This window comes from Euphorbia lathyris, chromosome 7 (genome assembly GCF_963576675.1).
Source record: "Euphorbia lathyris chromosome 7, ddEupLath1.1, whole genome shotgun sequence".
NCBI lineage: Eukaryota > Viridiplantae > Streptophyta > Magnoliopsida > Malpighiales > Euphorbiaceae > Euphorbia > Euphorbia lathyris.
Window position 1 is genome coordinate 77,013,738 of NC_088916.1, and position 27,641 is coordinate 77,041,378.

The window sequence follows — 27,641 nt, forward strand, 5'->3', positions numbered from 1 at the left end:
TCTCAGGACATCAAGTACGCGGGGCGTACGCCTGGGGTGCCACGCGTGGAGTCCAACCCATAGAGCCACAGAGTTCAGGAGCTCAACTACGCGGGGCGTAGTCCCGTAGACGCTACGCGTAAGGAGCATCATCGAGCGTCCCCAAGTTCAGAGACTCAAGCACGCGGGGCGTAATTCTTGGGCGCGGGGCGTACTCTGCTGGGAGAATACTTCTCTTTCAAGTTCTTGCCAAGAGGGGACCATTACTGTTGGTGTTTATTTACTGTTTTGCCACCAACCCCTTATTACTAAAATACCATGGACTCTTTCCTTGCCTATCCTACCCTTATACACATGCTTTTCCCAAAACCCTATTCATGGGCTTTTGGTCTTTTCACTTGTTATTTTGGAGAGTATTTAAACCCTCTTCTTTGTAATGTTTACCAACTTTTGATGAATTAAAACTAAAAGCCTCCATTGGAGCTTGGATTATCAATCCTTGGGTTTACTCAACCTTCTAGTTTAGCTAGAGAAGTTTGTATTCTTTGTTGGTTTACGATTAAAACCTTCAGTCAATTTCAATCTATATCAGTTGGTATCAGAGCCGAGTCGTTTTCCTTCCCGGAGACTTCTTCTCGGAAATGGTTCAACCACGTATCACAAACGAAGCCACCGGATCCATGGAGCAACGAGTAGATGCACTAGATGTCAAGGTGGAGCATCTAACGGAATCTCTAAGGGCATTGGATGAGAGGTATGCCACGAGTACCTAAGATATCCTTCTCGCCATTGAAGGGCTAAAGCTTGAGGGTCGAAATAATCAAGCTCTCCTCACTGGAGGCCCTCACCGGCGACATGAGGAACAAGTCCGTCCCCAACTTGAACGACACCCAACACCACCTCCTAGGAGGAATCATGCACCATAACCAATAGACCTTCGGGTTCAAGAGGTTAGGCGAACTAATCCCGTGAACATTAGAAATGTTGATAGTGATAGTGATGGTGATTACTTTGACGATTTTGAGATGCCTAGGATTGCTAGGAATATGGGGATTAGAATGGATGATGATGTTTTGAATGATAGGCATAGGGATAATATGCATATAAATGATGTTGTTGGTCCCGCGCATGTGCATGCCGGGAATATAGATATTGTGCATGATAATGTTGTAGGTGGTTATAAGAGGGAGAATGTCAGTTTGAATGACCCGTATGGGGGTCGAGGTAATGATAGATGCAGATATAGAGGCGAGCCGAATGTGAGAAGGGTTTTTGGGGAAAACTATGAGAGGGATGATTCCTTCAAACTAAAAGTGGATTTACCAACGTTTGGGGGAGAACTTGACATTGAATGGTTTCTTGATTGGTTGCTAGAGGTGGAACAGTTCTTTGATTATGCTGGAATACCGGAAGGTCCGATTAGTGGAATATCGGTTGAAAGGATGAGCCTCAGTTTGGTGGGATAACATGAAAGAAGGAAGAGGAGAGGGGGAAGGGGAAGGGAGCCGATTAGATCTTGGCTTAGAATGAAGTCGATGTTAAGGGAGATATTTCTACCACCCGACTACAAGCAATACATTTACAGTCCTTATCAGAATTGCTCACAAGGTGCAAGGAGTGTGCACGAATACACCTCGGAGTTCTTGCGACTTTCGACAAGGGCTAACTTGTCGGAAACCGAAAGCCAAAAGACTTCAAGGTATCTTGAAGGATTGAGGTACAACATCCAAGATCGGATTGGAACGCAAATGGTGATTCGAGTGCAAGACGCCCGTAATTTAGCATTAAAGGCCGAGGCACAGTTGAGTTTGAGGGGACATGAAGGCTATAGAAGAGCCGGGACTGAAGGTACTTATGGAGGGAGAGGAGCTCCCAAGGGGATTGACAAGGGTAAGGGTATTGCAAGTTTAAGCGACCCTAAGGCGCCAAGTGTGGGAAAGGCACCTAGTGGAGATGTGAGGCCTTTTAAGGCGACACAACCCCCTAGAGGCAACAATCCCTATGCTAGACCGGCTCCATTCAAATGTTTCCGATGCAATGAGCCGGGTCACCGTTCTAATGAGTGTCCCAGAGGAGAAGTGCCAACATGGTTGAGCGGTATTGATAGGGGTCAAAAACCCCTATCTTTGGGTACGGTTTTAGGACGGGTTTTAGAGTTATTTGGTTAATAAGCGAGTAATTCTCGCATTTAAATGCTTTTGTGTGAGTTAATTAGGAATTGGAAACGTTCTATTTACTTTTCATCGTTTAGGCTCGTTTTGTGATCAATTTAGGCAAATACGGCCGAAATAGCATGTATGTTAGGATTCCGTTATCTTTTGAAGCTGATTGGTCCGTCAAAAGTCGCACCAAGCGAAGCGTTTGCTCAAAATAAGCGATTGACGGATCGATTTGGCTTTTGGACTAATGTTTTCCGGAGTTTTTGTACGTGTGCAGGTGTAAGTTCGGGCGAAAAATGGACTTAGAGGACACTCGGTGAGATTCGAGCACGCCCCGGGCAAAAACGCTCGGCGAGCAGGGCCCCGTGGGCCATTTCTGCTCGCCGAGCAGGCCTCCGGAGGCCTGCTCGCCGAGCAGGCCCCTGGTGGCCTGCTCACCGAGCAGGCCGGCAGGCGCTTGCTCGGCGAGCAGGGGGCTGCTCGTCGCGAGCAGCCCTGCTCGCCGAGCAGCCCTGCGGGAATTGGTCAAAAAGACCAATTCCGCCCCCACGAAGCCACGTTCGGCCCCACGTCTTCCTACACTAACAAGGACACGAAAATAGGTCAAAACGAGGCCCGAGACGCGACTATAAATAGGATTTCTTCATTGTAATTTAGATATCTTTCGTTTTTGTAAATTATTTTAGCTTTCCCCTTGTAATTCCTCTTCATCTTCTCCATCTTCCTCAACCTCCATTGAAGCTCCTTCAAAGCTTTCTACCGAGGAATTACCAAGGTCCGTCCTTAAGATCAAGTCGCCGGCTGCAGAGTAAACAGGTTCCTTAAAAGGGATTTTTGTATCTCCTTTTATCTTTCCATGTTTGTACTCTTTGATACAGTTGCCGAACTTGACTTATTGTATCTTGTGACAATTATCTTCGCCTTTAATAATAATTTAGCTCTTGTTTTGTTCTATGATTATTTGTCTAATCTCTGTCTTACGCTTTATTCAATTGGTTTAACTCATTCAAAAGCCCCAAAATCTAGTAGGCACATATTGCGAGCTGAATCTGACCTAGTCAGAGCCTAGGAGATTGACAACCTCTTAGTTGATTAAGCGCCAATTTACTGAGCCTTAGACCTAGTTTCGGCCTTAGGGAATCACGCGCTAGGAACCTCGGGAGGGTAAGTAGGGTTAATCGCCTTGAATATAAGTGACTCAGATTAGGTTTTTATTCATTAGACTTGATAATCTATCTTTATTATTATCGTTCATACCATGTTCCTTCGAATAGTTTCATTAATGAAAGATCAATTAGGGGTAGAGTAACTCAGTTAGCTTAGAATAACTTAGCTAGAATTAGATAATTTAGTTAGAATTAGATAACTTAGCTAGGATTAGCATAATTCAACCTAGGAGTAGATTAATTAAACAAACCAAACTCAAAACCCCCTAAGCCTAGGTAACATCCGAGACCGAGTAGCTTGATACTTGCAGAAATAAATCCTGTGGATGATAACCTGGACTTAAACCAGAAATTTATTACTTGATAACGACGGGGTACACTTATCCCTTAGTGAGGTTTCGCAGAAACCGCATCAGGTATGAAGATGATGATGAGTATGATGATGAAGGGGATGTTTGTTGTGACCCAATTGATGATGACTATGAGCAAGAGTATGATGGTGGACAAGCCATACATGTGGTGAGAAGACTCTTGATCTCGAGTAGAGTGGAAACGGACCAACGACATTAGTTGTTCCGAACCCGATCTCTAGTTCAAGGGGTGAAGTGCAATGTGATTTTCGGGTGGAATTAACTCTAGTTTTTATGGTACTGTGTTACCATTGTATGCCCCTTCCACTGCTACAAGACCAGAACGAGAGATCTGCATAGCTCATTTGGGTATTCACTGTCGCCACTATATTCGTTTAAATTTATCTCCTAATTTTCCAGTCCCCTATATACTGGAATGGTGGAAACAACACCATGAACATAGCGTTGAAGGGTGGGATCGCATTTATGCAGCTAGGACAACACAATGGACAAGATTGGTTAAACTTAGATCCAGTTAGCTTTATATATGTTACATGTTGATTCTGATTGAATTCTGATTGATTCTGGATAACAAACATTTACACTTTTGACTTAGTTTTGTTCAGTGGAGTTACAGGTTGTGTCTGTATTGATTCTGTAATGTTCTGGATTGATCCAGTTAGCTTTATATATGTTACAGGTTGATTCTGATTGAATTCTGATTGATTCTAGATAACAATCATTTACACTTTTGACTCAGTTTTGTTCAGTGGAGTTACAGGTTGTGTCTATATTGAGTCTGTATTGATTCTGTAATGTTCTGGATTGATCCAGTTAGCTTTATATATGTTACAGGTTGATTCTGATTGATTCTGGAAAACAAAAAGTTACTATTTTGACTCAGTTTTGTTCAATCGAGTTACAGGTTGTGTCTGTATTGATTCTGTATTGATTCTGTAAAGTTATAGACTGATCCAATTAGCTTTATATATGTTACAGGTTGATTCTGATTGAATTCTGGATAACAAACAGTTACTGTTTTGACTCACTTTTGTTCAGTCCAGTTACAGGTTGTGTCTGTATTGATTCTGTAATGTTCTAGACTGATCCAGTTAGCTTTATATATGATCTCAGTCGATCTCCACTCTTCTCCAACGGTATAGATGGCCACCTGCAAGCCCTCAGAAGCGCCGGATCCAATGTGACTCCCTCCCGTTGAGGCATGAAGCACGGGAAGTACTCATAAATCCATGCCTAAAGCAGTGTCAGACAACCTGTGATTTGCCCACAGTCTCCTCTACTATAAATACCTAGATGACGGTATAGATATGCTAGTGCAGCTGAGCCCCAAGAGAGTCCAATGGCTCCAGCTACCGAGTCCTGTACCTCCAATAGACAGGAAGGTCGAATGCGGTCCCCACTCTTATCCACGAACAATGTGCAACCGAGCATAAGAAACGTCCAAGCCATAGTCTGTGCATCAGGAATCCGATCTCCTTGACAATACTCCAGGACGGAAGCTGCTCGTATACCGCCATTAAAGTAGTGACCCTTCTGCAACTCCTCCCGAGTCATACCAAACAACTCTATCACACAAGACTGAAGCTCCTCAACACTCGCATCAGCAGTCACCATAGCCCCGTCGATGGGGATACGCAAAATCTGCCACACATCATGCAACATAATGCTCATCTCACCAAACGGCATGTGGAATGATGACGTGTCTGGCTGCCACCGCTCCACAAAAGCTGCAATCAAGGGCGCATCGATGTGGCCATACATGATATTGGGTAAATGGTGTTGGTCCCTAGTGATTAGTTCCAAGGGGGGGGTTAGGAACTAATGTAACTTTTTCGTTTTGATTACGCTGACTTAATTCAATTCTTTGAGTTTCGCAACTCAGCTTTTGGTCAGCGCGGCCGAGTGAGGTGTAAGACGGCTTTAGTTAGATACTGATTAGAACTGTTTTACTTGTGAGTTGGGAAATGACACTCTTTATGGTCAGCTTCCAACTCAGCACTCTGATTTACTCAGTGTCAGCTTAAACAATTTATATACTGAGTAAATATAGCAAACAACATATACAGATATATATATATGGAAAGAGAGTTAGAGATTACTCAGCACGACTTATCCTGGTTCGGTCTCTCCGCCTACGTCCAGTCCCCAGAATCCCTCCGGGCTTTTTAAATCCAATACTGAGCTCTTTAAAGGTAGAGCACAAACCGTTTACAAGGCAGTTGAATATGCAAGAGTACCATCCTCTATTCGTCTACTCAACTCCTACTAAGTGCTATAACCCAACACTTAGATTTCTCTACCGCTGAGTACTTAAAACCGAGTACTCAGCACCACTCTCTCAACTATTACAATTGATACAAAATTGTTCCTTTCGAATGAAGAACACTTTAGATGATTACAAAATCAATCTAGCTTTTACACAAGAATAGAAATTTGGTGTAAGATCTCTTTCTTGTTTTTGTGTGCTTTTGTATGTATATTCTTTTCTCCTTTTGTTTTGATGATCGGCAAAGGATCCAAGAATGAGCTTGTCCTTTTATAGTTGAAGTCTGAGGTCTAATGATTTGAATCTAGAACTATCCGTTGGATTCAAACGGCTTCTTTCGATGACAAGTTCTGATCAGCTTTAGATTTGCAGGCCAATCCTGTCGTCTGAATTTCGCAGGTGTCAGACTTGTCTTTTTCTCGTAGGTTTCGTCTTTTTGTGCCAGTTTGTCTTTTAGAAGAAGAACAGTTGACCCATGCATCTCGAAATTGGCTTTTGCGTAATCTCAAGGTTTCTATTAGTGGTGCAGACAGTTGTCGGATCTTGTCTTCTAGCAAACGGATCATCCGCATTGTCCTGAGGATTACTCAGCTTGACTTCGATAGTCGTTGTCCTTGATTGTTGCCAATTCCGATACTGAGTTCTCTTTCATTTAGCTTCCATGGTCAGCTTCGTTCTGTAACATATGATTCTTAGGAAGACTTCTCTACTTTTGATACTGAGTTCCGTTCCACTCAGCTTTGTTGATTAGCTTGATCTTTAAGCTTCTGTTCTGAAGATGACTTATCTTCTGTCACGCTGAGTTATACTTCACTCAGCTTGTGCTGTGTTCTCATGCTGACTTCGTCCTGTCTTACTTTTTATTTCCATTTACATTTATATTTATACTCAACATTGAACAAACATATTAGTACAATTAAATCAAAGCACTTAAATTTAATTGTCCCTTAATCATGGGTTAACTTAAAATAATTTTGTCAAATTAAAATCATGTGGAAAGGTGTTTCAACAAATGGGACAATCCAGATGACTCTATACGCGTCTGGATCTTCTTAGAAGCACCACCGTACCATACACATAACTTCCCACAATATATTGAGCGTGTCTGACACCTGAGGAGGCCCCTATCCTGCCCGCTCCAGATAGCATGGGCAATATGTCCCAAGAAGCTCGGGATCACAAGACCATCAGATGGACCCCCAAGAACCGGGGTCTTCACGATCCAGTCATCCTCTCCATCACTCCTCGAGCGCTTGATGCTACCTGAAATTACAGTAAACTCCTTTTAGAATATTCGTATATTTTCTAATAATCACGAATAAATCACATAATAATAATTAAATTTAAATTTCTCACCCGAAGACGGCCCTGCTGTAGAAGCAAAACGTCCGTCATGACCCCTCGGTATGGTCTTAGTAGGTACTCGCACAGAGGATGTACTCTGAGGAGGCATAGAGTCATCTCCATCCATCTCCACAGCATCCGCCATCTCCTCAGGCTGTTGTTAAGCCCAAAATATACCTAAAATATCATTAATATTTACATCAGTTTTGCTTCAAATTCATACTATTTATACCTGTTTAGAATACTTTTACTTTCGAATATGTTTCTTTCTTGCAAGGTACCTAAATATTTGGTAAAATCCAAATAGGAATGAAAAGAGGTTAAAAACAAAAGAAAAACCCTACAAAAGGAGTCAAAGACGACGAAGATCAAACATGCCAAAATGAGGACGAGGACGAAGTTAAAGAAACGGAAAATACTCTGTGTCGCGACCGAGAATCCTCCATTCTCGGTCGCGACACGCGTCGCCAGCTTCTTCCCTTGACATTTTCGAAGACCAAATATTTGCTCCCCCATTCTCGGCCGAGAATTTGCATTCTCGGCAAGTTCAGAAATTCCTAGAGAGCCATTCATACACATTCGTTTTCGACGAAACGCGTTTATTCGGGTGGATAGAAACGTCCCTTCGCAGAAGATACGACCCTTCACAACGGACACGACACTTCAATCATGACTCCTCAACATCTATAAATAAAGAGTTGATGGAGAGTTAGTGATATATAGAAAAAAGAGAAGATTAGTATAGAATTTATGCAGAAATTCCGAGTCAAGCGATTCAGAGTTAGAAGTTCGATTCTGTAAAAAGCAATATGATGGACACACATTGTTTATTAAATAATTACAAACACAGTAGCATTTAGATTTGTTCATATTAGTTTACATTTTGGTAGTAGCCGACCGCATCTCTATTACGAAGTTACAGCGAGAAGATTTAGTAGAGGATCCGCCCCTGAGCCTGACAAACTCTAACGAAATCCAAGGAAAGGATTGACAACCCGTTCACTTGCAAGTCGTCGAAAGTTTCCATGCTTCTTATTCTCTGTAAACTTGTAGCAAGTTCATATTTCATCTAATAAAGTTCATTCTATTCGATAGATTTTTATGTAGCACTTTGGTAAATGATCCGAAGTGAGTTCTGGTGTTTTCATTAAAACGTAGTTGAATTCAAAATCTTTACAAGGAAACTTTGTTAACACTTAGGCAAATTGATATCATCAGTAGAGTATCAATTTGGTTAAGGTAGCGATCTAACCCGACCATAGGAGGATTGACTGCAGTTCAAAGCCTTAAAATTAGAGGAATCAATGTTTATTTCATTGTTATAATTTATACAAAGTTTAAAGTTGTTTTCTTTGCTTAATGCAAACGAATACATTTGTTTACTTTTCTAAAGAACTAAACGTTTCTGTTTTGTAAATTTATCCTTAAATCAGAAGTGATTTCTAACATTTGTTATAATCTAATCTAATTCTTATTCTAGCAATTTCAAAACCAAATCCGATTAAACGATTTTCCATATTATAAACCTTAAAAGTAAATTTAACCAATTCAAAATAAGTTTTTGTTAAAAAACGTTCCCTGTGGGATCGATATCTTTTATTACTACAAGCGTATACCGTGCACTTGCGGAATTCGCTCAACAGCTGTGCCCTCTGGGCATCCCCCATCAATATCTGCTCCATCTGTTGCCTCCGGGCAGAGGCAGTCACAACACGTGACCTTGTATGTCTCTGTCCAGAACGGGCCTCAGCAATATCAGCCTGTAAAATGATTTTTTTTACATATATAAGCAAATAACGCATGTTTTTTTAAATATACTCAATTTCTCGTTTTTTCGGTTTTTTAATAATTTGGGCTTGCCAACGGCCAGGCCGAATGAATTTATATATAAAAAAAATTCGGGACCCATTTTGCCTACCCAGGTCATAGTGTCAGTCAATATGCCATAGGCTTGATGAAACATTTTGAGCAAAGCCGAATCATAGAACTGACGTTGAGCATTCGTGTGGCGCACATGCTTGAAGGTGGCTTGAGAGTATTGCAACAGTTCATTCGTCTTGAATTGGTCAGTTTCCATTTCTTCCTTACTCAAGTTGAGTAGGCGGACTGCCTCACTTATTTGCTCAATGGAACACTGGGATGTAGAGGAGATTAACTCACGAGTTCTAGTCTGCTCAGTGTTTAGCTAGGTGAAAAGTTGATGAACCTCAGTGGAGGTTGCATACATTGAGTTCACAGCTGACAAGTTGTTGAGTTGACCCTGGAGAGAGTTCATATGGTTTACCATTGTCAGATGGAGTTCAGCCAGCTTTACGATAGATTCCTGCTTGGGCTGTTGAGATTGGAGAGATGTCATGACACTCAGAAGATCCTTAAGACCTTTAATTTCAGTCAAAAGCTGAGTGACAGAGGAAAGTTGAGTTGGCTCAACATGATCAGACCCAACGGCATCGGCAGTAGAGTAATGAAGATCCTGAAGTAAGGCTTGAGCTGAGTCAATGATTCTTCGACCAGACTCAGTGGTGTGCAAATAAGTGTAGGATCCATCATTGTTTGGCCCAGATGCCGGAATATGAGTAGCACCTTGTGTTTGGTGCGGTCCAGAAGCAGATGTGCCAGCGTGGTCAGCGGCTGGACTTTTATTCAGATTAGGAGCTGACTGGTTTGCGTTCTGCGTTAACGGAGCTGGAAGAGGTTGATCTGCATAATTATTTACTTGCTCAGTGTCAGCTGGAATTGGAGTTGGAGATTGAGGAATTTCAAAGCTGACTCGAGCAGATTTTTCCGGTGCTGACCCAGTTGTTTGAGTAGCAGGAACTTCAAGCACTTGCTTGGCAGAGATTGGATTTTCTGGAGTTTGAGGATCGGCTTGTTCCTCAGCTTGAGAAATAGAGGCTTGATTTTTCTGCATTTTCTGTGAAGGAGACTCAATGGGATTGGAGAAGAATTTGAATTGCATGTCAGAGAGATCAGTGATGGGATCTCGTAGAGGGGAATCATCCAGAAGATCAATCACTGGAGATTTATGAGCCTTTTTCCCGAGCCGTTTGAATCTCTTAGCCTTTGGAGGAGAGGGGTCAGCAGGAATAGAGTCAAGAGATTCAGAAGGTGAGTTTACCCCTAGGTCAGTGTGATCCTTCGCTGTTGGCTCAGTTTGTTCTTCAACCTGCTCAGTGTTAACTGTCTCATGTTGCTCAACTTCTATTGTCTCCTCAGCATTAAATTGACCTTCGAGATTATCCAACTCTTCTTCATCTTGGTCAGTGAGTGGTTTTTCGAGATCAATACCTTGACTCCTCTTAAAGTGTGAGTCTTCAGAGATCATTGTGGCAAGAGAAGGTGCTTCGATGGGGTTCAACCCAGAGGAAATTTTCTTCTTCTTTCGCAGAGGCTGCTCGGGTGTGTCTCTTTCTCTTCTTCCTCAGGCTCAACTTGCCTTTTGAGGTTTTCTGCTGACTTGGGTCCAACCTGACCTTGCTCAGCTTCAGTTTTCTTGCCTTTGGACATAATCCTGAGCTTTTTCGGCGCTGAGTTAATGTCCTTAGTGTCCAGGTCAGCTTTTCTCTTTTTATCCTGTCGAGTACGGTCAGCGGGTTTCTTTCCCTTTTTAACTAGCCCATCCTGACCTTCTTCAACTGCAGCCCCCTTTCCTTTCTTGGGCACTATCGGTTGGTCATAGGCTAGACCGAACAGTATACCAACTGAAATCTCCGTTCCCCAGACGTTGATTTCCTCTACCAGACTCACTTGGTAGACTTTAAGAATTTTCGTGATTAGTGAGCCTAACCTAAGAGTGCCAGTGCTCCGTTGGAAAGCCCCAATTAGAAAGACCGGCATGTTGAGTGGTTTGTAGGTCAGCATATGCCAGATAAAGCATTGCTCAAAATTTGACGCTGAGGATGTGGAGTTGACCTTTGGGAAGAGGAAGTTAGTCAGGATGTAATGGGTCATCTTCTGATTCTGACCTATGGAGGTGCTAGCAATTTCCCCAACATGTCCGGTGGGTTTGCAAAACTCAGTGGGATATTCGATTTTGGTGTGGTCATTGGTGGTTCTGAGTTTGGCTCCTTTGTTGGTCAGCTTGAGCAGGGTAGCAAGATAGGGAGGATTGACAAAGATTTCTTTCCCTTTTACCTTGGTGACCATGTAATCCCTGTCATCGTCAGCGGCTCTCAAGTTTGCGTAGAATTCCTTTACTAGTTCTGGGTAGGTGGCTTCTCGAATGGAAAAGAGTTCGGCCCAGCCGTTTTTAGAGATCCATTCGCAGAATGGTTTCTCAGCATCCACAAATCCCTTCGAAAACCAGCGTGAATGGTCAACCTTGTATCCCCCGACGCTGTTGTAGACTAGAGAGTAGGTACGCTCCATCGGTTTCTTCCCCTTATCCTTTTTCTGTTTCTTTTTCGAGGAAGTTGCTAGGTCAGCGTGAGGTTTCTAGATCGGAGTTTGGTCATGCTGACCATGCTCTTGAGACTTGGTGGGAGTCTCGCTATATTCCTGCTGAGCAGGAGATTTAGGGTTTTCATCAGAGCGGTTATCGTCGTAACCAGTACCGGAGATATTCTGAGAATCCGACATGATCTTCAGAGATTTTTGAGAGGTTTGGGATGATTTAGAGAGATAGAGTTTGATTGTCAGAAATTCTATGTGTAAAGAGGTAGAAGTGGGAATTCATCCACTATTTATAGGGGTGTCGAATTGATCTGAGTCGTTGAGATGGCGGTTTTGACCTCGAGATAATCAACCAATAATGATTCTGGCATTTATGACATAATCGGTGCGTGTGTTTTCTAATTATTGCGCTTACGTCATCCTAGGTGGCTATTAATACGCGTGCCAGCATTTATTATACAACAGATATTTACTCACAATTAATAATGTTAAACGTTTGGTATTCTGAGTAGTCAGTTTTACGTAGAAGATTTATTCATGTGCTTAGTAACTCAGCTTAACATAATCACTCAGTGTATAAGTCTAGTCAGCATAAAGTGATTTTATGATATTCATTTTAGCTTAGTTTGAGTAAGTTACTTAGCATGCAATATCTACTCGGCATATAGTATAATCAGTCAATATTGATCAAGAATTTATTGAACGGGATTACACATACCAATAGCTTCCCTGAGTATGCTGAATTGCTCACGAGCCAGAGGCTTAGTAAAGATATCTGCAAGTTGTTCATCTGTTGGAACATAGGTCAGCTTGATCTCACCCTTGAGTACGTGATCTCTGATGAAGTGATGCCTTATGCTGACATGCTTCATCCTGCTGTGTTGGATTGGATTTTTGGATAGGTCAATGGCACTCTTGTTGTCACACTTGACCTCTATTGTTTCTATTTTTACACCATAATCCTCAAGCTGTTGCTTAATCCATAGGACTTGGGCCACACAGCTTCCAGCAGCAATGTACTCAGCTTCAGTTGTGGACAGGGCAACTGATGACTACTTCTTACTGAACCAAGACACTAGACAGCTTCCAAGGAAGTGACATCCTACAGAAGTGCTCTTACGCTCTAGCTTGTCCCGTCCATAGTCAGCATCAGTGTATCCAATGAGTGTGAAGTCATTTGTGTTTGGATACCATAAACCTGCATTAACTGAGCTCTGCAAATATCTGAAAATTCTTTTACAGCTATAAGATGAGATTCTCTAGGGTCAGCTTGATATCTAGCGCAATAGCATACTGAGTACTGAATGTCATGCCTACTAGCAGTAAGATAGAGTAGAGAGCCAATCATACCTCGATATAACTTGCTATCTACCGACTTACCTTTCTCGTCAGCACAAAGGATAGTGTCAGTACCCATTGGGGTTGATATGGGCTTGCATTCTTCCATATCAAATTTCTTCAACATTTCTTTGGCGTACTTGGACTGACTGATGAAGATGCCATTTTTTCCTTGCTTGATTTGTAAACCAAGGAAGAAGTTGAGTTCGCCCATCATAGACATTTCGAACTCAGTTTGCATCTGTTTGCTAAATTCTTTGCACATAGATTCGTCAGTAGCACCAAAGATTATATCATCTACGTAAATTTGTGCTAGCAAGGTATTTTTACCCTTTTTCTTAATGAACAAGGTTGTGTCAGCTTTGCCTCTGACATAATTCCTGGTCAGCAGGAAGTTGGTCAACCTCTCATACCAAGCTCTTGGAGCTTGCTTCAGGCCATATAAGGCCTTCTTGAGTTTATAAACATGGTTTGGAAGTTTTGGATCTTTAAACCCTGGAGGCTGACTAACATATACCTCTTCGTTTATAAAGCCATTAAGAAAAGCACTTTTGACATCCATTTGATATAGTGTAAAGTTCATATAGCTTGCATATGCACACAATATTCGTATAGCCTCTAACCTAGCAACAGGAGCGAAGGTCTCACCGTAGTCAATGCCCTCTTGCTGACTATAGCCTTGGGCTACAAGTCGGGCCTTGTTTCTGACTACATTGCCATGCTCATTTAGTTTGTTTCTAAAGACCCACTTAGTTCCTATGGTATTTTGATTCCTAGGTTTAGGTACTAAATCCCATACCTCATTTCTTTTGAATTGATCAAGCTCCTCTTGCATAGCATTGATCCAATGTTCGTCGTGCTCAGCTTCTGAGAAGTTCTTTGGCTCCTGTACTGAGACGAATGCAACATTTCCAAGATACTTTCTAAGCTGATCTCTTGTCATCAGCTTGTTGTCAGCGGCATCAAGAATGGACTTCTCCGAATGTCCTATTGGAATTTTTATTTCTTTGGGTAATGTCGAGTTGTCTAGAATAGGTGTTTCTACAATGTCTACAGGAGTAGATTGATCATCAAAGGTAATTTTGGTTTCCTTTTTACCTTTGGTCAGCCCTTGTACTGATGACTCAGCGACTCTTGTTTGGTTAGCGGAAGCTGAGCTTGGTTCATCTTCGATGGACTGAGTTGTCTTTCCTGTAGGGTCAGTTTCATCGAACTCTATATAGACAGACTCTTCTACAACCTGAGTTCGTTTATTATACACCCTATATGTTTTACTGTTAGTTGAGTACCCTAAAAAGATCGCTTCGTCAGCTTTAGCATCAAATTTTGCAAGATTATCTTTTGTATTGAGTATAAAACATTTACACCCAAAAGCACGAAAGTAGCCAATGTTGGGCTTTCGTCCATTCCACAGTTCATATGGGGTTTTCTTGAGAATAGGTCTAACTAAAGCCCTATTGAGTATATAGCACGCTGTGTGAACAACTTCACCCCAGAAATACTTTGGAAGCCTATTTTCGCTCAGCATTGTCCTAGCAATTTCAACTATTGTTCTGTTCTTCCTTTCAACAACCCCATTTTGTTGAGGTGTCCTAGGAGCAGAAAAGTTATGGTCAATGCCACTGACTTCATTGAATTCGTCAAACTGTTGGTTTTTGAATTCTCCGTCGTTGTCACTTCTAATATGAGCTACTCTTAGGTCTTTGTCATTTTCAAGCTTTTTAATCAATGTAGTGAACATCTCAAATGTTTCATCCTTGCTACTCAGCAAGATGATCCAAGTATACCGAGAGAAATCGTCTACAATGACTAAGGAGAATTTCTTACTGCCCAAGCTGAGTGGCTGGATAGGTCCGAAAAGGTCCAAATGTAGTAATTCCAATGGTCTCTTGGTTGAGACAATATTTTTACTTTGAAAAGACTTTTTTTGTTTGTTTACCCTGCTGACAAGCATTACATAATTGATTTTTTCAGATTTTAATTTGGGCAATCCCTCAACTAATTGCTTTCTAGCTAGTTTGGCAAGAAGGTCCATGCTTACATGACCAAGTCTTCTATGCCATAGCCAGGAGGTATCCTCTTTAGACACTAAGCATATTTTTTTGGAAAACTGTTTTTCTAAACTCAACATATATAGATTGTCAACACGAGGGGCAGTTAAAATCAAATTGTTTATTTTACTCTCGAGTATCCGACACTGGGTAGCATCAAATACAACCTGTCTGCCGCTGTCACACAGCTGAGCTACGCTCAATAGATTGTATTTGAGACCCTTAACTAAGGAGACTGACTCAATAGTGGGATTACCTCCGATAGTACTTGACCCTACTATCTTACCCTTCTTATTGTCTCTAAAGCTTACGTTACCACCCCGTTTAAGCTCAAGTGTGATGAAATGAGTTTCATCACCAGTCATATGCCTTGAGCATGCGCTGTCAATATACCAAAGCTTTGACTTCTCCATGCATTTCAAGCTCACCTGCGTTTTAAATTATTCATCTTTAGGTACCCAATTCTTTTTGGGTCCTCGTGGGTTAGCATAAACAGGTGCAAAGTCATGTTTTAATTTGTGACGGCATACTTTTATGGCGTGGCCTTGTTTACCATAGAAGTCACAATGAGTTACCCTTTTAGGGTGACTTAGTTTTTGTTCAGCACCATTGTGCTGAGCATGCCAACATACTTTAGTGGTATGTCCTTTCTTTTCGCAGAAGTCACATTGGACACTCCGCTTGTTATACCAACACACATCTGTTGTGTGTCCCCTTTTCCCACAACAGTCACATTGAGTGAACTGTCTACGCTGACCAGTACCTGAGTACTTAGCATGGGATTTTTTTGTTGAACCTTTTATTTGGTTCTGTAGGTTTGTCACATCCTTTCTCAAATTCTTTGAATCTGATTGGACTTCTGAGACAAACTTGTGCATGATTTCCATGTTGTCATGCAAAGTTGAGTTATCTTGGAGGAGATATCAAAGGTCACTGAGTTTGACCTCTTCAATCTCGTCACACCGCCTGCTGAGTGCTTTTATTTTCTTGTTACACTTTTTAGTCAATGTATATAGATCACTCAGGGCGTTAACCATTTCATTTCTAAGCAAGAGCAAAGATGTTACCTCATTTGAGTGGTCCTCTTGGTCAGTGTCATCTGAGAGGTCAGCATGCTCAGATTGGCAGCGGTCCGCAGTGTCATCAGCCATGAAGCATATATTTGCTGTTTCACTTGCATCAGCTTCTGATGAGGTTGACTCATCACTGTCACTCCATGTGGCTACCATTCCCTTTTTGCTTCCCTTCTTTTCTTTCTTCAGATTAGGGCAGCTTGACTTAATGTGCCCAGTTTGATGGCATTCAAAGCAAATGACGGACTTGGAGCTGTCCCTTTTGTATTTGTCACTGGACTCAGCTTTGTACCTATCGCCTCTTCTGAATGGCCTCTTGCTGTTCTTTTCATTCTTTCTGAATAGCTTCTTCATCTTTCTTGTGAACATGGCCATTTCCTCATCATTTGATGAGTCAGCTTTCATGACAAGTGATTTTTGTTTCTTGTCCTCTGACTTCTCTTTTTCTTCAAAGTTTTTCATCGAAATCTCATGAGTCAGCAGAGATCCGATCAGCTCGTCATACTTATATGTGGTCAAGTCTTGGGCTTCCTCCACAGCCGTTTTCTTAGCTTGCCAGCTCTTGGGCAGACTTCTCAAGATTTTCTTCACCTGTTCTTCTTCAGTGAAGTTCTTGCCGAGTCTTTTCAGCTCATTTATGATGTTGGTGAATCTAGCGTTCATTCCAGAGATGTCCTCATTGTCGTTCATCTCGAACAGCTCATATAATCTCATATGTTAGTTCACATTTGATTCCTTGACCTTGCTTGTACCTTCATAGGTTACTTCAAGCTTTTTCCAAATCTCCTGTGCTGACTCACACCCTGAAATTTTATTGTACTCTGCATCATCTAGAGCACAGTGAAGCATATTGATAACCGAAGCATTATTTTGTAATTTTCTTAGGTCATCTTCTGACCACTCAGTTTCACTCTTAACAACTTTCTCATTGTTAACAGTTTTATAAGGCACGTATGGGCCTTGAACTATTGCAAGCCATGCACTCATGTTTGTGGCTTGAATAAAGTTCTTCATCCTATTCTTTCAGAATGTATAATTTGAACTAAAGAATAGGGGAGGCCGACTAATTGATAATCCCTCTGGGAGTATCTGTGTTGTTTGGTTCCCAGGAAGGAAACGAGTGCTGTTCTCAGCCATTTATCAGGATCAGCTCAAGATTGTTAAATCTTTGAGTAGTGAGCTATATAGCTCTGATACCACTTGTTGGTCCCTAGTGATTAGTTCCAGGGGGGGGTTAGGAACTAATATAACTTTTTCGTTTTGATTACGCTGACTTAATTCAATTCTTTGAGTTTCGCAACTCAGCTTTTGGTCAGCGCGGCCGAGTGAGGTGTAAGACGGCTTTAGTCAGATACTGACTAGAACTGTTTTACTTGTGAGTTGGGAAATGACACTCTTTATGGTCAGCTTCGAACTCAGCACTCTGATTTACTCAGTGTCAGCTTAAAAAATTTATATACTGAGTAAATATAACAAGAAACACATACAGATATATATGGAAAGAGAGTTAGAGATTACTCAGCACGACTTATCATGGTTCGGCCTCTCCGCCTACGTCCAGTCCCCAGAATCCCTCCGGACTTTTTAAATCTAATACTGAGCTCTTTAAAGGTAGAGCACAAACCGTTTACAAGGCAGTTGAATATGCAAGAGTATCGTCCTCTATTCGTCTACTCAACTCCTACTAAGTGCTATAACCCAACACTTAGATTTCTCTACCGCTGAGTACTTAAAACCGAGTACTCAGCACCACTCTCTCAACTATTACAATTGATACAAAATTGTTCCTTTCGAATGAAGAACACTTTAGATGATTACAAAATCAATATAGCTTTTACACAGGAATAGAAATTTGGTGTGAGATCTCTTTCTTGTTTTTGTATGCTTTTGTATGTATATTCTTTTCTCCTTTTGTTTTGATGATCGACAAAGGATCCAAGAATGAGCTTGTCCTTTTATAGTTGAAGTCTGAGGTCTAATGATTTGAATCTGAAACTATCCGTTGGATTCAAACGACTTCTTCCGATGATAAGTTCTGGTCAGCTTCAGATTTGCAGGCCAATCCTGTCGTCTGAATTTCGCAGGCGTCAGACTTGTCTTCTTCTCGCAGGTTTCGTCTTTTTATGCCAGTTTGTCTTTTAGCAGAAGAACAGTTGACCCATGCATCTCGAAATTGGCTTTTGCGTAATCTCAAGGTTTCTATTATTGGTGCAGACAGTTGTCGGATCTTGTCTTCTAGCAAACGGATCATCCGCGCTGTCCTAAGGATTACTCAGCTTGACTTCGATAGTCGTTGTCCTTGATTGTTGCCAATTCCGATACTGAGTTCTCTTTCACTCAACTTTCATGGTCAGCTTCGTTCTGTAACATATGATTCTTAGGAAGACTTCTCTACTTTTGATACTGAGTTCCGTTCCACTCAGCTTTGTTGATTAGCTTGATCTTTAAGCTTCTGTTCTGAAGATGACTTATCTTCTGTCACGCTGAGTTGTACTTCACTCAGCTTGTGCTGTGTTCTCATGCTGACTTCGTCCTGTCTTACTTTTTATTTCCATTTACATTTATATTTATACTCAACATTGAACAAACATATTAGTACAATTAAATCAAAGCACTTAAATTTAATTGTCCCTTAATCATGAGTTAACTTAAATAATTTTGTCAAATCAAAATCATATGGAAATGTGTTTCAACAAATGGGACAATCCAGATGACTCTATACGCGTCTGGATCTGCTTAGAAGCACCACCGTACCATACACACAACTTCCACAATATATTGAGCATGTCTGACACCTGAGGAGGCCCCTATCCTGCCCGCTCCAGATAGCATGGGCAATATGTCCCAAGAAGCTCGGGATCACAAGACCATCAGATGGACCCCCAGGAACCGGGGTCTTCACGATCCAGTCATCCTCTCCATCACTCCTCGAGCGCTTGCTGCTACTTGAAATTACAGTAAACTCATTTCAGAATATTCATATATTTTCTAATAATCACGAATAAATCACATAATAATAATTAAATTTAAATTTCTCACCCGAAGACGACCCTGCTGTAGAAGCAAAACGTCCGTCATGACCCCTCGGTATGGTCTTAGTAGGTACTCGCACAGAGGATGTACTCTGAGGAGGCATAGAGTCATCTCCATCCATCTCCACAGCATTCGCCATCTCCTCAGGCTGTTGTTAAGCCCAAAATATACCTAAAATATCATTAATATTTACATCAGTTTTGCTTCAAATTCATACTATTTATACCTGTTTAGAATACTTTTACTTTCGAATATGTTTCTTTCTTGCAAGGAACCTAAATATTTGGTAAAATCCAAATAGGAACGAAAAGAGGTTAAAAACAGAAGAAAAACCCTACAAAAGGAGTCAAAGACGACGAAGATCAAACACGCCAAAACGATGACGAGGACGAAGTCAAAGAAACGGAAAATACTCCGTGTCGCTAGCTTCTTCCCTTGACATTTTCGAAGACCAAATATTTGCTCCCCCATTCTCGGCAAGTTCAAAAATTCCTGGAGAGCCATTCATACACATTCTTTTTCGACGAAACGCGTTCGTTCGGGTGGATAGAAACGTCCCTTCGCAGAAGATACGACCCTTCACAACGGACACGACACTTCAATTTGACTTTTTAGTCTTGATCAATTATAATCGCACGTATTAAGAATTTTCAAACTCGATTAAAACTACACGATCTATATCCATATCAAATAGTGTCATTATCCATCTCTTATATCCATATCAAACATATAAAAAACTCATTTCTATCCGAAAAAAGTGTCATATGTCATAAGGAGATGAAACAAGCTATGCATTTTCAATCGAATTTGATATTCCTTCTTCTTAATCGCCAAAAACTCAATGTGCGTAATCATAATTAATCGAGAGCTAAATATATTAAATCGAATATACGAAAATATAAGTTACTTACCGTATTGTTGTGGTGAAGTGAAGAGAGAATACTTGATTGAGTAGATGTCAACATAGACAAATGTATCTAAAGGGTAATTGATCCTGAGTTGAACAATTGACTCATACTCATTCAACTTGAAATTGAAGTATTCAGCTATTTGGTTGTAAATTAGAGCACAGCCAGCTTCATCTTTTTCAGAAGGAAATTTGACCAATACATATGGCAGACAACCAAGTGGTGCTATATTAAATATCCAGAATGATCTACCTCCAGATTTGTATACATTCTGCAAATAAACACATAATTTAGGCTTAATACGGTTGGATTAACTATCGGTTCGAGTTTTTAGTTCAATCGGTTCCATGACATTTTAGTTCAATCGATTGCATGACATGGTATTAGAGCCTCTAGGACCAAACAGTCGAGGGTTCGAGTCCTGGCAACCTCATTAATGTGTGGAATTAAAAACACATAGCTGGATGAGCCTGTATTATGCATGCTACAAGCCCAATGGGCATTTGCGTGTGGGGATGTGTTATGATTGGACCTTAACTATCAGCTTGAGCTTTTAGTTAAAACAGTTCCATGACAAATACATCATTTTGCTTTCTGAACTTGTCCAAAAAGACTGAACTTTTAAAGTGTTCCAATAGCTCTCTCAACTTGCATAAGATATTCAGTTAGTCTTCTGAACTTGTGTAAAATGTAATCAATTACTCACTCAGTTGCAAAGAAGTAAACTACATGCGGAAGATGTGTTGCACGCGCCTTATAACGTTATTACACAATTCACAGAATAGATTAAAAGGAAAGTTCTTACTTGTCTTCTCTAATATTAAAACTGCATACTTGGGTTTGGTCGTTTTACCATTTTTAACACGCCGTTAATATATCTTCCATATTTAACTTTTTTTTTCAACCGAGTGATTAATTGATTATATTTTTACACAAATTTAGAGGGCTAACTGAACATTTTATACAAGTTGAGGGGCTATCAATATACTTTCAAAATTCAGAGAGCCAATCAAACTTTTTGGACAAGTTCCAAACAAATGATGTATTAAACTAATATTTTATTATCATGCACAAAAATAAATAAAATTATAGGAAAAAGAAAGGATTTTGACACTTCCAATCTATCCAATTTTAGCTATGATTATAAGACTCGTTTAGCTCAGTTTGTTGTTTACTATTTAATGTGTTACTGATAGCTAGTAGATATTAGCTGATTTTTCTTTGAAATTAGTTATTAACAGTTGTTTCTAAATCATAAATCAACAGTCTATATCCACAACAGATCAATCATAATCGCAAACATTGAACTATTAGCTAAACATTAAAATAGGTAGATAATTCTCTCCCTTTAATGTATCTTTTGGAGTGGGTTAACATTTATTTACACGGTATCAGAGTTAGAGATAGCAAGGGGTACTATACTTGTAGGTACCCGGTACTACTGAATCCTAATGGGACTATCTGTATCCTATATAAAAGAATATAAAACGAGTATGAGATCAAAACTATTACCCGTGACATGTATGAGACGAGTATGTGAATACCCTCAAGGTACCCGGTACCCATCATAAATCTTTTATATATTAAAAAATATTATTTTTTTAGATGTAAGATGTGAGATGAACTCTAACTTTTTGGTCTTCAACTACTGAGTGATATCATTAAGCTAAGGTTCAATTTGTACTATTTTTTGTTTTATGTATTGATTCTTAACGTGTAAGGGTGCCCGCGAATTAAATGGGATGTGTATGAGATGCAAAAAGTATACTTGTTAGAGTAATGAGACAAGTACGGTTAATTAAAAAATCAATGGGTAAGAGTTTGAGATTGACACTACCCGCAGGTACCGTACCTATCATCCCTAATCAGAACCATAGTATTAAATATTGGGGCTTCCGCTGGTATTAGCGTCACACACCTAATGAATTAGGCATGAAGGGGACGTGTTAAACATCTTACATTGTTTAATTAGAGAGCTATATGCTTCCTTATACGTGTGAGACAACTCTATCTCTTTAAGATATTTATTAGGCTGAGTTAGGTCTTTGTTTACAAGGTTTTAGTTCAAATGGCCTGTTGGTATGATACCAGAGATTTTTAGACCAAGTCGCTTCAACTATAGGAAGCATTGACGTGTAGAAGTGTGTCAGAGATCATAATAAAACTATCATCTAACTATTAGTTAAACTTTTGGTTCAAATGATTTCTTGAGACATAACAAATAAGTCGAATTTGATATTTATTTTTTCAAACAACTTTTTGCATTTTAATTCTAAACAGTAGATAAATAAGTGTAAATTTCGAAACAATTGTTTTTAGCAGAAAAATCAACTAACATACCTATCAACAAACATGAACATGTGAACGAAACGAATCATATGTGTTATATTATTATAATTGATGAAGAAATTAATGTGATAAATTAAAAATTGGAATGCATACAAATTATAACATAAAAACCTTATGTTATATGAAAACTTGAAAATAGAGAGATATATACTTACTTGAACAGTTGCTGAAAACCGATTGATGATATCTGGGATAGAGGCATTGACTTCTTGAATTGACTTTCCAGTTAAAAGTCCAACCCCAATATCATTTTGGCCAATGTCAAACATATATAATGCTTTGGAAAAATATTCCTCCTTTGGCATTAGTTCTGCAAATACGGATGGTAACGGGTACTCTACCCGCGGGTACCCGACACTACCCGATCCTAATAGGACTATCCGTACCCTGTATAAAAGGGTATGGGACAGGTATGGAAAGACCCCCCAGGGTACCCGGTACCCGTTACCCGTCTTAAATTTTTTATATATTAAAAAATATTATTGTGTTTTGGATGTAAGATGTGAGATTTGAATAATATACTTTTGTTCTTTAACCATTAAGTGATACCACTAAACTATTTTATTTTTATTGATTAAGGTTCAATTTGTTCAATTTTTAAATCAATGATTTATTAAATTTTGATGATTCACGAAGCCAACTCGGCCGAATCCAAAACACGGGCCCAACCCACTATAAATTAAGCCCATGGTTCAAGTTGAACGGGCTCCTAATAAAGGAAAGGGCTAACCGCCCGAAATCCTAATAAGACACTAAAACCACCCACTCAGAGAAACGGTTATAAAGGACCACGTACATGACTACGTGGGGGACGTGGCACAGGAGGAGTAACCGCCGAAGGCGGTTACCTAGAGGTGCTTATAAAAGAAATAAGGAAGCTAGGAGACAGGTAGTTTCGCATTTTTAATCCTCTATACAATTACCGACCTGCTAAATTCCATATAAAACTGACTTGATCGTCGGAGAGTTTTCCCGGAGATTGTCTCCGGTTTTGTTTTGCAGGTTATTACTACGAGGATTATCCACTCAAATTCGGCAAGTTATCAATTGGTGCGGTGAGCGTGGACCTTTTTTACCAACATCTGGTTAAAGGTACACCAAGAACATGTCAGAACCATCACGAACAACCGGAGTTACAAGAAGATCAGCTAGCATGAACTCAAGAGGTCCACGGACTGTGAATTCGCAGCCTGTGATACCCAGCTCGTCGAATCCTTCAGGACAGTTGAGTCCATTATTAGAGGTCCAAGTGCAAACTGAGATGGAGATGTCTAATAGTGATTTCGTACAGATGGCAGGACAGGTCTTGGCTGCGAATATGAGCCAAGCGGCTGGAGATCGAATGATTAGTTTATTAACTGCAATCGCTGATCACAATACCGCCGTAGCGGCTGCCCTTCAAGAACCCGTTGTCACCTCGACACAACCATCAACTATTTCTGCCGTATCTACGCTTCCGCAGTCATCTCGAGAGACAAATCGGGTGGGTCAGAGTAGTCGCATGACACCACATAACAATCCAGGCAACTACTTGCACCAAGATCCTAATATGACGATCCATCCGACCTGGCAAGCATCCCAACCGATGTCACGAATGCAAGGAATTTTTTCGCTACAACAAACGGAGCCCTTTGTTCACAGACATTCAGAGTTGATGACATCTGGAGCAAATATGTCTGGGCGGGAGCACACTTGGAATTTTGATCCTATAACTAGACAGCGGTTAGACCCACAACGAGAACAAGTGTCAACGCAGTATGGCAGGTGGATATCACCCAGAATTCACCAGCAGCGGATGGAAGAAGTTCGGCGGGAACCCAATACTGAATTGGAAGATCAACTGCGAAACATGATGGAGCGAACGGGGTACACCCCTAGGGCGAGAGCAGTGGTGCAGAGTGATTCGCCTTTTGCCCCATCGTTGCGGGAATTTATTCCAGATCACAGAATAAAAGCACCGGCGATACCTAAATACTACGGGGATCCAAATTCTGACCCTGAGGCGCATGTCAGGAACTATAGAGAGTTAATGGATGTTGCAGGAGCAAGCGAAAGCATAATTTGTCGATTGTTCTCGACCACTTTGGGTGGAGCAGCATCCGATTGGTTCCGATCTCTACCCACCGAATCCATTCACAACTGGACTCAGTACAGTCGTGATTTCTGTGCAAAGTTTGTAGGTTGTAAAGCAGCGGACGTGACGGACAGACAGCTAAAAGAGATCAAACAGAGAAATTACACTTCGCTGAGGGAATTTGTCGTGGCATTTAATGATATCCTGGTGCGGTTACAGAATCCAGATATCGTGAGCATTCGCAACATAATGGCAGACGGAACCACAGACTGGAGCATGCGGGAGGAAATCATTTGCAATAAACCACGTACGGTGGCCGAACTAATGAAAATAGCAAAGGAATTCATGGAGGTGGATGATGTTAACAGGGAGCATAGAGCTCAAACCAGGCGAGAGAGAGATGCGGCTAGATCCACTTCAGACAATCGGCGCCATCAAAATCAAACCCATTCCAAGGGTAATTTTGTCCGAAAAAGTGATCGCTCCTTTCAAGGAGGGGGACATCAAACACCATTGAACACGACTCGCCATGAGGTGTTACTTTGGATTGAAAAGAACCCCTTAAAGAAAGATGTGCAGTTTCCCGAGGCGAAAGTTCGAACCAGTTTGGGGCGGTATCCTAATAAATACTGCAGGTTCCACAGATTGAATGGCCATGATACGAATGATTGCTATGAATTGAAAAGGGAGATCGAAAAGGTGATCGAGAGAGGCAAGCTAAGTCAATTTGTTAGACAAGAAGCAACTGATGACAAAACAATAGTCCCACATGAAACAGAAGCAAGACCAGAAAAGAAGCAGAAAAAGGGAGTGATTAACGTAATAGCTGGCGGAATCTATGAGCCCCCAACAAAAAGATCTCGCCGTGAACAGTGAAAAAGCAACACAAGTAGGGGGGATGCCCTCAATTATCCATTTGCGCGAATCGCGGAGCCGCATGCGGATGCGTTGTTACTCGAACTGCATTCAACCAGTTGGGGATTCATGATGAGGAGAAACAGAGTTATTCGCCATTTCAGATGACAAGAAAGTACAGATAGCAGCAGAACTATCAGAAGAAATGGAGAAGGCCATTACCGACGTGTTGATCCAATGCGAGTCGGCATTCGCCGCACCAGATGAAGTGCTGAAGGGGATAAGCCCAGAAATAGCAACACATCGACTGAATGTGGATAAAAGTGCAACCCCGGTGCGGCAGAAAAAGAGGGGGCATGCGCCAGAACGACAGAAGGCGATTGAAAAAGCCGTAGCAGATTTGCTAAAATCAAATGCAATCCGAGAAGTCACCTATCCAGAATGGCTAGCCAATGTGGTATTGGTTAAGAAGCCAAATGGAACGTACAGAATGTGTGTAGACTTCAAAGATTTGGTAGATGGGACTGCGGGATTTGAAGCTTTGTCATTCACCGATGTGAAATCCAGTTACCACCAGATACCAATGGAGAAAGCGGATGAGATTCATAACTCATCAGGCGACTTATTGCTTCAAGGTGATGCCCTTTGGACTGAAAAATGCGGGAGCAACATATCAGCGGATGATGAACAAGATATTTTCAGACAAATCAGGTGAGAACTTCTCGATTTATGTAGATGACATGATCATTAAAAGCAAAAAAATGCAAGATCATCCGCAGGATATTAAAGAAATTCTGGAAGTATTGATCAAATATGGCCTCAAATTAAACCCAGAGAAATGCACGTTTGGAGCGAGAGCAGGAAAATTCCTGGGTTTTATTGTTAGTGGCAAGGGAGTTGAGGCGAATCCTGAGAAGGTTAAGGCGGTGATGGAGATGAAGACTCCAAGGAGCATAAGAGAAGTACAACGACTCAATGGGCGGTTGGTGGCATTAGGGCGATTCATATCATGCTCTGCTAGAAGATGTCTACCTTTCTACAATGCCATCAAAAAATCTAAGTCCTTCGAGTGGACGCCGGATTGTCAAGAAGCATTCGAGGGGATAAAACGATTACTATGTTATCCGCCCTTGATGAGCAGGCCAGTGGATGGAGAAGATTTATTTCTTTATGTATCCGTCACCAGCACGGCGATATGCACCGTAATGGTGCGAGAAGAAGAAGGGCAACAATATCCGGTGTACTATGTGAGTAAAGTCTTAAAGGATGCAGAACTTCGATATTCGAGGTTAGATAAAATGGCTCTCGCGGTGATAACCACGGCGGCTAGGTTGAAGCCATACTTCCAGGTGCATACTATTATTGTGAGAACTGGAATCCCAATGCGAAAGGTATTGCAGAAACCTGACGCATCCGAACGATTAATGAAATGGTCAATTCGCTTGGGAGAATTCGACATTCGTTATGAAGGAAGACCAGCTTTAAAAATTCAAGTACTTGCCGATTTCGTGAATGAGTTCACGTGGGATGAAAACGAATGTCCAAAAATACAAAAAGAAGAGTGGAGTATGTTCACAGATGGAGCATTATCCGTAGATGGGGCTGGACTGGGAGTCGTTATCAAAGGTCCGGACGTTATTCGCCTGTACTATGCAGCAAAGTTAACATTCAAAACTACTAACAATGCTGCAGAATATGAGGCAATGATATGCGGATTGAAATTGATTAACGAGCTTATGCCAGAAAGAGTGGTAATCTACAGCGACTCTAAGCTTATGATAAATCAGATCATAAAGAATTATCTGGTGAAACAGGAAGATCTGGTCAAATATCATCAGGTTGTTAGTAGATTGACACAGGAATTAACACATAAAGGAATCATCTGGGAGATGGTGCATGTTCCAAGGGGCCAGAATACGAAGGCTGACGAGTTGGCAAAAGCAGCGGCAAGTAGGGACCCATGGAGTCAAAAAGCATATAATTTGGAAATAAGGTCGTCACCAGCATTCGAAGCCGATCAGATTATGGTCATCGAAGAGCTAGAAGATGATGAAGATTGGCGAATGCCCATCCGCCAATATCTGGAAAATGGAGATTTGTCGGTTGATAAAAATTTGGCCAGAAAGCTAATTGGGCAGTCATCGAGATACTCAATTCGAGATGGGACTTTGTACCGAAAATCATATACATGTCCATGGCTGAAATGTATTAGCCGCAACGAAGGAGATTACGTGCTGAGAGAACTCCATGAAGGAATTTGCGGTGCACATGAGGCATCCGCAA

At 41.0% G+C, this 27,641-nt stretch overlaps 1 protein-coding gene across 1 annotated transcript; it reads right to left on the reverse strand.

Moving 5' to 3' along the window:
* Window positions 1-18,754: 18,754 nt before the first annotated feature.
* LOC136235646 (GDSL esterase/lipase ENOD8-like) lies at window positions 18,755-23,537 on the reverse strand. The gene is made up of 4 exons (XM_066025478.1): window positions 22,585-23,537; window positions 20,084-20,351; window positions 19,179-19,343; window positions 18,755-19,081 (listed from the first exon to the last, which is right to left on the reverse strand). Exons 1-3 carry the CDS (start codon window positions 22,732-22,734, stop codon window positions 19,327-19,329), a joined length of 435 nt encoding a protein of 144 aa, XP_065881550.1. The 5' UTR covers window positions 22,735-23,537; the 3' UTR covers window positions 18,755-19,081; window positions 19,179-19,326.
* Window positions 23,538-27,641: the final 4,104 nt, after the last annotated feature.

Excerpts from the sequence above, each read along its gene's own strand:
- LOC136235646 (XM_066025478.1), bottom strand. The coding sequence starts at position 22,734 with ATGCCAAAGGAGGAATATTTTTCCAAAGCATTATATATGTTTGACATT. Across the intron at positions 20,352-22,584 it reads GGTTTTCAGCAACTGTTCAA|AATGTATACAAATCTGGAGG; the intron begins GTAAGTATATAT and ends GTTTATTTGCAG.